Source organism: Rhinolophus hipposideros (genome assembly GCF_964194185.1).
Source record: "Rhinolophus hipposideros genome assembly, chromosome: 2".
Lineage (NCBI taxonomy): Eukaryota > Metazoa > Chordata > Mammalia > Chiroptera > Rhinolophidae > Rhinolophus > Rhinolophus hipposideros.
Genome location: NC_138048.1, coordinates 25,487,377 through 25,499,525, shown reverse-complemented (window position 1 = coordinate 25,499,525; position 12,149 = coordinate 25,487,377). Strand labels below are relative to the sequence as shown.

General features: G+C 35.0%; 2 protein-coding genes across 4 annotated transcripts in view; both read right to left on the bottom strand.

Annotated features, from left to right (window-relative positions):
• The window catches only part of NSUN3 (NOP2/Sun RNA methyltransferase 3), a 48,174-nt gene extending 44,078 nt beyond the window's left edge, over positions 1-4,096 (bottom strand). Inside the window, exons 1-2 of one of the 3 annotated variants that reach the window (XM_081074866.1) lie at positions 3,947-4,096; positions 3,034-3,143 (exon numbers count right to left, since the gene is read on the bottom strand). In XM_081074866.1, coding sequence (XP_080930992.1) covers positions 3,034-3,143; positions 3,947-3,994 — 158 coding nt within the window. In that variant the 5' untranslated portion in view covers positions 3,995-4,096. Of the gene's footprint in view, positions 1-3,033; positions 3,144-3,553 lie in introns of all 3 variants that reach the window. The other 2 variants (XM_081074868.1, XM_081074867.1) reach the window with 2 other exon arrangements.
• A 4,552-nt stretch (positions 4,097-8,648) lies between these two features.
• The window catches only part of ARL13B (ARF like GTPase 13B), a 66,047-nt gene continuing 62,546 nt past the window's right edge, over positions 8,649-12,149 (bottom strand). Inside the window, exon 10 of the mRNA XM_081064801.1 lies at positions 8,649-10,992. Coding sequence (XP_080920927.1) covers positions 10,916-10,992 — 77 coding nt within the window. The 3' untranslated portion in view covers positions 8,649-10,915. The remainder of the gene's footprint in view (positions 10,993-12,149) is intronic.

Sequence of the window (12,149 nt, the reverse complement as noted above, 5' to 3'; positions counted from 1 at the left end):
TAAACAAAGACACTCTTAGGTAAGTCATGCCAGGGGCTTAGAGATCACCTCCAAGGACCTAAGGACAAATGCAAGACCCATTTTTGAGTAAGGTTCATTCTTTACTACAAAAGTAGTAAAGGTGTGGAACAGGAGAGGGGAAACTGGATTGGTGGTGATGCCTTCAATTGAGATAAAGTATGCAAGTAGCTAAATGACAATACAGGTTTGGAAGGAAAAAAATGAAAATATGCTTTTGAGTTAGCCTGGTATGAAGCTAAGTGAAATTGCCAGAAAACACTTAGAAGTATGGGACTGAAGCTTGGGAAGGACTGCACAGCTTGAGATAACAGCATATTGAGGGAAGTTTAAAGTCCTGTCAATAATGAGCTCATCTGAAGCACAATATGTAGAGCAAAAACTGAACCAGGGTAAACTCCAACTTTAAAAGGCTGCTCAGAGGGTGACTCAGTAAGAAGGGTTATTACAAAAAAATAGAATTAAAATAAATACTGAATCTTACCCTTTACTATAGGAAACCTAAAATATTGAGTAAATTATTTTCTAGGTAGGACAAAAACACACTCGCCTGTCCCTGGAAGTAGACTCTGCAAACTGGATTGCGAACACAATATTATGTCTTGCAAATAAAGAGTTAAAAAACAAAACTATTTCTGTTCTTAGTTCACTGTGCCATCTTGCATGCTCAGGCTGCTTTCTAAGCTGAGAAAGCCTTTATTTTGCCTGTGGCAAATTTAGCACATGTTTATGCAAAACTTAAATTACCATGAAAACCCAACAAAAAGGTAGATGAAGCAGAAGGCACAGTTAATTAAATGGATATGAGGTTCACTGGTCATTTTGTTTAGGGTCAAATAATAATTTATAAATCTGTCTGAGCACATTAAATAAAAAATAACTCATTACAGGGCATGGGCAGCCAGATTACTATAAAGTCTGAAGACAATATACCTCTTGAAATCTGTTTTTTGTGTTGTTTTAAAAAACAATTCATGTATGTCTAATTACATCACAGGTATGAGAGGCATATAGAATAGGGGTGAGCAAAGGGAGTTCTTGAACCAGAGAGCTTGGGCACAAATCCCAATTCTGCCACTTACTAGCTGAGTGAACTTGGGAAAGTTACTTAAACTCTGCAGTTTCCTCAGGTAAAAAATGGGAAACAAATCTAATAAGTTTGTTCTGATGATCACACAAATTTAGTATTGCTTGGCACATACCATGTTTCCCTGATAAGACCTCGCCGGACAAGCAGCTTTAATGCGTCTTTTGGAGCAAAAATTAATACAAGACCCAGTCTCATTTTACTATAAAACGGGATTATAATATGATAATGTAAGTGTAATATATATAAAATATCATATATCATATCATATCAAGACCAGGTCTTATATACAAACAAATGAGAAACAAAAACTCATAGACACAGACAATAGTTTAGTGGTTATCAGAGGGTAAGGGGGGGTGAGGGGAGGGAGATGAGGGTAAGGGGGATCAAATATATGGTGATAGAAGGAGAACTGACTCTGGGTGGTGAACACACAATGGGATTTATAGATGATGTAATACAGAATTGTACACCTGAAATTATGTAATTTCATTAACAATTGTCACCCCAAAAAATAAATTAAAAATAAAACAGGTCTTATATTAATTTTTGCTCCAAAAGAAGCATTAGAGCTGATTGTTCGGCTAGGTCTTATATTTGGGGAAATGCAGTAACAAGCATGTAATAGGGTATTTTATTTGAGTACCTTTGCACTGAAAAACTCATGAATTTATTGCACACTTTACTACTGATTCTTTACCCTTTCTTCTCTGTGATAGAAGACACTCATTTTAAAATGTAGTTTTGAAATAAAAACCGCAACTATAAACTACACATTTTCATATTACAGTATCTACAAGTACTAAAAAGAGCCTTCATTTTTTCTAAAATTATCTCAGAACTACCTCAGACTTTATTAGTCAAGACTTAATTTCTGTTTTTAAAAAAAATGCTTAAACCTGTGTTTTGTAAAAAAAGAAATTCTTGTGTTGACCCCAAAAAGAGATGAATAAAACAACCATCTGACCAAGTTCCAACTAGTCTATAGCCATGTAACTTTTTGTCCCTGAGCAAAATGTACTGGGTTTTTGCCCCTAACTTCACAACCAAATGCCTGGTACTTTTGCCAAGGTAACTCCCGTAAGTCACCAAGACCTGGCTTCTCTTTGGGCCTTTGCTGGTACCAGCAGGCTTTGTTAGGTAAGATCAGGTACTCCTGCCCAGCCTACTTCTACCAGGATGCTGATGGAATTAGAGCTTTAGATAGTTTTCACCATGCTCCTCCTCTCCCATGAACACCGGACTGAAAGCAAACTGAACATGGATACTGTCGTGCTCTTTGTATCCCACAGGCCACAGTTATGCTGTATCAGGAACTCAAAGGAAAGAATCCAGAGTGACATTCTGATAAAAGGCAAAACTCACTAAACGTTCAAATCAAACTTCTCTCCCTTCTATGGACTGAATGTTCCATATTTCTGTTTTATGTAATATATTTAAAGGATTTGTGTGTGTGTGTGTGTGTGTGTGTGCACATGTGTTCAAAACATGGCCAGCCAGACACAGAGAAGAAATATTGTTACCAAATAAAGTGACTTTAGCTAAGATATAGCAGTGTTGCCTTTAGAGATCTGTTGTAGTATCTTCTGAATTTCAGAAACTAGTGGAATACTCTCAAAAGTGTTAAGATTGTTCTGTTACAGCGTAATTAATTTTGTCAAACTGGTGGGCCTTCTTGTTGGAAAGATCATAGCAATTGTTCAAGGCAAGGTGTGACAATTTTTGCTTGTCATCACTACAGTTTTCCCTCCCGTCAATCTCCCTATGATTAAATCTGCTTCGTCCTAGTTCTTCCCTTCTGTAGTGAGGGCAGGAAATGGAAGCCAGGATTCGATTCCTTTATCTTTTACCCTCACGGCACTCCTCCCCCCAAAGGGTTTATTTCTTATACTATCATAAAGCATCAAGAGATGAGTTATACTAACCTTACTGTATTCCAGGCATCTCCAAGTTCTTTGGAATATTGCTTTTCAAAATGATCCAATACAACTTTGCAAATCTGCTTTGTAAGCTTCCTCTCTGATTGTGCTTTCAGCTATGATGATAAGAAAACATCGCTGACACGCCCTGATATTACACATTTACTGAACTTCAACATTAGCAGTCTTTTTTCTTAAAAACACATTGTTAGATAATTACTAGTCCTTGAAGGGGAGCAGGACCTCACACATAAGCAAACTGCATTTACCATACACTATCTTATGAAAAAACAGGCTTTCTCCAGATGATTCTTGCTCCCACATAAAGCAGTGGCACAGCAGAATCTAGTGGTGTTAACACACAAAGCTGTGTCAAAGTATCAACATTAATTTAAGTAAGTCACTCTAGACCCTAACAGTAGGGGGAACTAGGGGAAAATCACAGGGGGAGTTCGTGTTATCTTGGTAACTTTTGTTGTAAATGCAGAATTATTCCAAAATAAAGTTCATTGAGAAGAAAACTCACTCTCGTGTCCTTGGAAACTCCCTTGCCATTCTATTTACTCGTCCAAGAGCAGCTTATGGAGGGCCACCGACGGACGCCACAGGCGTCTTCTAAGCGCCCAGGATGGGGCAGTGACAGTCCCAGCCCTGAGGAGCTGGCATTTCTGCTCCAAGCTGAAGGGAACAGGTTACAGCCTTCACTACACTGCAAAGCTGAAGTCTGCGGGCTGGCCTGCAGCTATCTTGGAAGGAGGTGGCAGAGCAAGCTCACGAGCTCGGGCGGAGGTCCGTGAGACCAGACAACCCCCGAGATGCCCAAGGTCCCACGTCCCAGCCCCCGCCCTCGCCACCTCGACCCTTAAAGAATTATGTGTCTGGTTCAGTCAGAGACGCCCGGCTGGGACCCAACCCTCACCCGGGTCAACATCATCCCGCCAGGAGATGCCAAACAAGAGGTCGACATCGCCCGACAGCCAAAGCCGCCGGGGAACCAGGACAACAGCCTGACTTCAGAATCTCGTTGGAATTCGCTTCCTTCCAGCACTTTTCCGGTTCAACTTCTCGCGAGATACTGCTTTGCTTCAGTTACCGAAGTCTCGTCAAGGAGGACTAGATCTCGCGAGAGGCACTCGCGAAGTTACTTCTGCTCTGGGCTGGAGGAGGTGGTGCCTGCTTCTGGGGGCGTGGCCGGGGACCTCAGACGGAACCTGGGGCGGGGCGGCCATAGAAAGCCCCGCCCTCGTGCAGAACACGCTCCGACGCGGCGTGCCTGGGGCCAGTGAGAGGATGCCTTTGTCACTGTTAGGTTTTGACCATTGTTTTAAAGTGTTCTCAGAGGTGAAGCTAGTTACTGAATTAATCTACCAAATCTGATGACCTCCGTTAGCCCAGATATTCAGAACTCAGGATAAAATGATGGATATGATAAAAAAGAAATTAAATCATACGTTTCATAGAGATAGCCCATTGGGATAATCTCTCTCTTTTACTGGGGAGGGTTAAATGATTAAACTGAAATACTCAAGTAAAGCGCTTAGTTTAGGTCAGACTAGGAAACAGTAAACGCCCAAATGTTAGCTGCAGCTGTATTTTCACTGTCGTGATCTTCCTGATTATCAAGTTCTGATACCAAATCCCTGAAGTCCAGAATTACCCCATTCACTAACTCACCCACCTTTACTAGTGGCGGTATTACTGGTTCTCAGGAAGATGAGAGTATTAACACCCATTCTGATATTAAGAGCAGTTTATTTGCTCTCTTAGTGTTAATCTTTTGTTGCTCCTTTGTAACGGCAATTAGCAATTTATCAGAGAAAATCAGTGCTTAACGTGATCCTTAATATTTAATAAGCATCATCATTTGAGACCCACGATGTTCAAAATATCGGTATAGGTGTATACTATGGGTGCAAAACTTAGGGTCATGTAAAAAGATACATATCATTACCATTAATGTGATTTGAACTTTAATATATTTATTTTTCAAACAAGTTCCCTAGTAATCTAAAAACTTAGCCCAAAAGAAAATAGAGTATTAAGGAATGAAATGGTTAAACGCATAGTTTGTTGGATGTTTAGGAAATATTAGTCTACCTTTCAGCCTCTATATGTAGAGGTTTTATATAATTTATTTTTTCTGCGGTTATTACATATGCATAATGTTGCATTTAATGAATTAACATGGTAGATATTTGCAATATAGACATATAAAAGACTTTTAAGGAGGTGTTAGAAATCATATATTTCTACTAGGGAAAGGAGATGTGCTATGCTTGGAAAGAGGTGATATTAGTTCTATTATATTGTATGACTTTTAAAGCATATTTCTATTTTCTGATTTTAAATAATGTTCATTGAAGAAAAGTATTTCTAAAGCCCATGAGGATGAAAATTAGTCATAATACCACTAGAGATAATAATTAACATTTCAGTATATTTCTCTAGTATTATGCATTTTCAAGGTTAATCAAACAGTATGTATAATATATCCCGTTTTTATAAGCATTTTCTTAAAAAATTCTTCATATACGTTATTTCTAGAAGTTGCATAGTATTTGAAGGTATGGAGGTTATACTTACCAGCTGTCTCCTTATTCATAAACACTTTGGCTCATGAATTTTTGCACATCTGATAATCTTGTAATTTTTGATTATGTCCTTAGTTTGTTAGGTTTTCAAATCTTAGTTATTATATCTTTTGTAAATTATTTACCTTCTCGTGTCCACTCATCAATAGATCTTAGTGCTATTTTTATTTACATTAGAGATGTTAACTATATCATATTTTTCAAGTAGTTTCCCAATATTTCCTAGACCTACTTTAAGTGTGAAAATATTTTAAATTTGTATGCAATCAAGTTTTTAATTGATTCCACTGCTGTCAGACTTGAAAATTTCTTCGCACAAAGGGGAGCTACTTGTTTCTTCCCCCCCTTTTACATTTTAATCTTTAATTCATTAATCTATCTAGAATTAATACTAATGTATCATGAGAAGGTTAATATATTTCCCCTATCCCATACCAAATAACTACTGAAGAATAAACACAATTCCCCATTGAGTTTTAAGAATAAAAACTGTTAAAAGCAGATTTGTTTAAATCACTGCAGACATGAAAAATTGAGCTGACACAAAAGCCAGAAATTGTTTTTTTTCATAGTGTTAAAGAAAAAAGGGATGAAGAATTAAGAAAGAAGCAGCATGATAAGGACTTAGTGTTAAATGGGAATTTTTACATATCTAAGCATTTTTATTGTGAAGTCATTTGATCTAAGAAATGTTTCAGACTACATACACTTTTATAGACTATCTCTTATACAGTTTTATGCATTTTCATATTTACATAAAACATCTTTCAAAAACCTTCATGAGGTTTATGTGTCAAAAGGTAAAGATAGGCTTTGTAGTAAAACAATCTGTCTGACATTAAGAGGGAATGTTTAGTGGTGGCCAGTTGCTTAAGTGGTTAGAGCGCAATGCTCATAGTAACACCAAGGTTGCCGGTTTCATTCCCACATGGGCCAGTGAGCTGCGCCCTCCACAACTAGAGTGAAACAAAACAAAACAAAACAAAAAAACCAACTTGACATGGAGCTGATGGGTCCTGGAAAAACACACTGTTCCCAATAAAAAATTGAAAAAATAAAGAGAGAACGTTAGTGCCTTAAAATGGATGTCAGAAAAACACAAGAAACCTGCCATCAAAGCAAGAGAACAAAGCATAGCTAGTTACAGGCAGTCTTGGACTTTGACTTCAGTTTAGTAACTAGTTAGCTGGGGCTCTCATTTTATTATTTTAGGCCTCCATAGTGGTGTGTACAAACTCAAGCCTACAATCCACTGAGACTGGGAAGTAAACATAATAACTTGCATTTTAATTTAATTGTACCTAATCCTTTAAAAATGTTTAGGGGGACATGTGTACAAAGTGCAACAGAACATGTATATAAAAGGCTGAAAGTTGTCCCATCAAAATTCCTTGTATTGTAGCCCTAATCCCCCCAGTACCTCTGAATGTTACATACGTGTTTGGAAATAAGGTATTTACAGAGGTGATTAAATTAAAAGGATGGCTTCAGGGTCGATCCTAATCCAATCTGATTGGTATCCTTATAAAAAGAGGAAATTTGAACACACTGAGACACTAGGAGAGAACATACACACAGAAAAGACCATGTGAGGACACAGAGAAGGAGGCCATCTGTAGGCCAAGGAAAAGAGGTTTCAGAGGAAACCACCCCTTACCAACACCTTGATCTGGATTTTCAGACTACAGAACCATGAGAAAATAAATTTCTGTCATTTAAAGCTACAGTCTGTGGTAATTTGTTGTGGCAGCCCTAGCAAACTAATACAACAACTTAAATGTATATTAAAAATGTTTACTGAAAAGGATGTATTATAAAAATTTGAAAACCATGGATTCATTTTCCTAGGTCATAGTCTGTTTCTAATCAGTACTCAGAAAAGAATTTACAAGTCAAACTTTAAACAAATGATTTTTCTTCCTGTTTTTCCTTTAATTATAAGCTGATCCGCTCATTAAAGGAAATTCATCTCTGATTTTCTTTCTCTCAAAAAAACAGGTTTCTGTAATTCTGTTTCCACAAGTCTAATGGATTATTGCTACTTTGATAATTTATACCACACTTTAATATGTTTTGAAATATCTGAATTTGGTATTTGGATCAGCTGGAATATATTCCTGATAAATTAAACAGTATTAGCAGCATCTAAGTCGCAACGTATACTCCACTTAGAGAAAACTTCGATATTAAAGCCAAGGATAATAAACTTTGTAAGTTATAGCTTTATTTGTGTAAGCGGTTTCTTGTTTGATAATCTTTTGCCATTTGGAAGAATTGGATGGGAGAAACTGAACATAAATCGGTATAGCATATAGAACTGAGTAACAAATAAAATAGTCATAGTAAAAGAACACTTAGTAGGAGATCAGCTGCAAATATACCGGCATATTCTACAGTTGAATATCTCTGGGCTATTCACAGGAAGTTTTACATATTAAGTGAATTATAGTCCTTCATATGGCACTTAAAAGAGCTCTTAATTTCAAACTTGCAGAAAACATGGCACTTACAAAATTACAAATCTGCTTCCCTCATTATAAAAGTCAAATTACAAAAATTAGTTTGAAAAATTGAGAGAAACATACAAACAATAACCCTAAAAAACTCACTATTAGCATTTTACAACACTTCTTTCTAGTGTTGCTTCCATGCAGTTTTATATTTAAATTCAATTATGTACAATGTTGTATATATGTTATATGTGCATTTGACACATAACGGCATATAGAATTATCTTTTAAATAAGTAAAAATACGTATTTTGATAAGTAGCTTTAACTTAAGACAGATAATGAATCACCTAGAATCATAAGATGATATGATCTTATTTTTAACTGCCTTTAAAATGACAACATTCTTTCCCATATATATGAAAACTTGTGCAAAGAAAAACCTTTCTCATGGGAAAATAACAAAAATTATTATTTTAATCTATCGACTTAAAATGTCATTTAACAATCATATTTTAAAAACCGTTTCCTATTTTATTACCCCCAAAATCATTTAAATTTATCAAATGAATAGAAAACAGCACGATATAAATTATTTTTATTGTGTGAAAATGTCATAATTCACGATGATTAAGAATAAAAATGCAGCATATAACAAAATAGGCATTTAATTGTTAAAAGCCACCAGGATTTACAAAACTTGTAAAATATTGTTAGAATGCTTTAAGAATACAAATTAACTTTTGAAATATATAAAACATTAATTCCACTTTATAATATATTTAATTTCAAAAACCACCTTTATTTTCTTAAATGGACTCAGTAATTATTGTACAGTACAGTAATCACTGGTACGAAACAAAAATTTAAAAAACATACATATTCTCAAACTAGATGAATATTAAAAAGATGGCAAAATATGACTTTAGTGTTTTTAAAAATAAATAAATGTAAAGGTTTTGGTTTCTTCACAAAAGAAACCAAAAATATGTGCAAACACGTTTGTTTTTTCCCTCTAAAATCCAGTTCAAAATCTACATCTGTTTCCTTGTGTTGATTTTTCTTACATTTCAGCCACCTATCAAATTAGGTTGTTATGAATTTATATCTGAAGTAAAATGCTTTTTATTCAGTGTGCTAAGTAGGTCCCCGTACAAAACTCAAAAAAACTACATATGATTCTGACTAGAATAAGTGACCTGATTAATGAAAGTTCAGTGAATTAAAAAATGTGAATAAAATGTGATGCACTGAAGAAAAAAATTAAAAGTAAACAAGCATATTAAACGGCCTCAGACATACTTAATCATGTTATTGTCAGATATCAGTATATGTCTGTTGTCAGTACAAGTTACCAAACTGATCAACTTCAACAAGGTGATATAGGAATCATACCGTTTATAGTATTTCCAACTTGACATAAATGTATGCTTTCAAATAAATGCAACATTCTGAATGCATTACTCAAAATATACCTCTATTACTCAAAATAGACAAATATAAAAGTTTGTCTAAATGCCAGATGATTAGAGACTCTTACAAATGCCTGCCATTCTGCAGTGCAAGAGAAATGCTATTATTTTAAATTGAGAAGTTATTTTGGAATTATTTTGTTATAAAAGTAATTTTAAACCTCCATTTTTGTTCTTATTGCTTTAGTACTCAAACATTTCCCTGTTATAAAACATAAGTCTCTGGACCTACAGTAGCTTTTCCAGTCTTCTTGCCTTTAGTATCCAGGCACTAAAGAATTACAATAACCTAAGAGTCCCTGCAGCTGCTGGTAGAACCAGGGAATGATAAGGAGCACCATGATCTCTGAACGGGTTTAAACTTTAAAAGAGGTGTTTATTAGGACTTTTAATAATATCTCACCTAACATTTTTATGAGTTTAGAAAGCATTTTGGTCAAGAAGGTATTCCAAGTATCATTCATTTACTAGGATCATCACCAAAGAAATCAAACAGCAGAAAAAAGTTGAACTCTCTCCTTGGGTAGTGCTGTCAAATAATGTCATTTGTTAGAATTAAGATGTTAAATCTATTTTTTAAAAGTATTATTTTATAATTAGATCAAATTAGGATGTACACTTCATGAACAATAGTATTACAAAACATACCTCAAGCCATATAAATATATCCTGTTTGTATAGTTTAAAATTAGGTCAAATTAGGATACACATTTCAAGAACAATACTATTATAAAATATACCTCAAACCATATAAATATGTCCTATTTGTACAGTTAATGTTTGTCCAGTAAATCAACTCCATTTTCCAGACACAATTAAAACAAAGCATCTATAGAAAAGTATAGAGTCAATATCATAGTAATCAAAATTCTTAAACAAAAGCTTTAGAAAAATATAAAATGTTAAAAATTTAAGTTATAAATTCCCAAGAGTTCCCCTTCCATGCATATGTATCTTACAAAAAACTGTTTAAGATACAGAAATAAAGACTATTAAATAGTAATGAAAGTGTGCAGAGTCCATTGGCTCTTTTTCTGAAAGGTTTTCCTTCTGGAGTATGCCCATAAGTGAGGATGTATAAACCAGAGCCAATACTAACTCTTACTAACTTGGTTCAAATGCTCATCCCATCTTCTGGTAGTTTTGCTCCCTTTTTAAAAAAACAAAAACAAAAACAAAACAAAAAAAAAACACACACACAAGAAGAACATGGATAAGTAATCAGTCAGATTAATTTTTGGCTATTAATTTTTTTCACTGAAATCCCTATGGTTATCTTGCCCCAGTTATCAAAGGTCAGGGTTTTAGTTCTTTGCGAAAGATGGTCCTCCCTCCAGTTCATCTTGCCATTAAGAGAGCTCATCCACGTGATTTGGTTATGAGATCATGTCATGAACATCACTGTTAGGTCTCTGTTGCACAGCCAGGGGAGGCAGCGGCTTCCCATAGAAATCTACATAAAGAAGGGATGCCAAAAATACAAAACAGTTATGGTAAATAGAGATTTTTGACACAATTCATCATTTGCCAACCAATACTTTAAATAAATAAAAAACAAAAAAGCAACAAAAAAAGCTCTGACTTGACAGATGAAGCAATGGATGGGAAGAATAGGAAAAAAATCATAATCCAAGTAAACTTGAATAGATTCAAAACACAACCAGTCGGGTAAATTCCTAGCCCTAGATTATGCATTAATCTCTACTTGATTTGATAAAAAGATGGACCTAATATATAGATGTTTATATTATAGATGATTATAGATGTATTATATATATATAATATATAATAAAGATGGACCTATATATTATTATTATTTTTGTTGCCAATTACACATTCACATAAGAAGAGAACAAAATAACAAATACTCAAAATCTATGGAACCTCTTGTCAAAGCCCTGATAAGTCAGTATTTGTACAATCTAGGTTCTTATCCAATGGCTATTACTTCTAGGTATTTTGGGAGAAGAATTAATTAATTACCTTAGAGTTCTAGTAAGTAGGAATCTTTTATAATGAAGCTTCAAAACAGTTCAGTGATTTAGGGCATATTTGATACAAAAAATTGAATTTTGTATTTCATATTAAGTTCTCATCCCTTCATTACCATAAGTTGGCTAATAAATTTAATAGCATATGTGAACTTTCAGTAAGTAATTATTTCCTGGCCTATTCCCTTAAAATTGTTCTAGAAGCACAGGTGTTCAGAATCACTTGAAATAAATATATTGAAAATGTATTAGGGGCTCATTTCCAGTTCCGCATGTATGCAGAGTTTAGCTAAGCTACTCCATGATATTGTTGCCTCAACATCCATTTTGTTTGGCCAAGTGGCCTGTGAGGGCCTTAAATAGATACAATATCCCTCATGAAAGCACGTGCCCTACATAGTAACATGCCTACAGACTCATAAGTAAATGTAAATTTTTGATATGACTTCCCCAGTGGCCCTTGGGATCAACAGTCTCCCTTACCTTCCAGAGCCTCCTTAGATAAGACTCAATGGAACTTACCAAAACTCCACTCCTTTTGGTTTGAATTGACCAATCTGGCCTTAGTCTGAGAACATTAAAGCACTCCATGCACAGACCTTAATAAAGGCATGTGCCC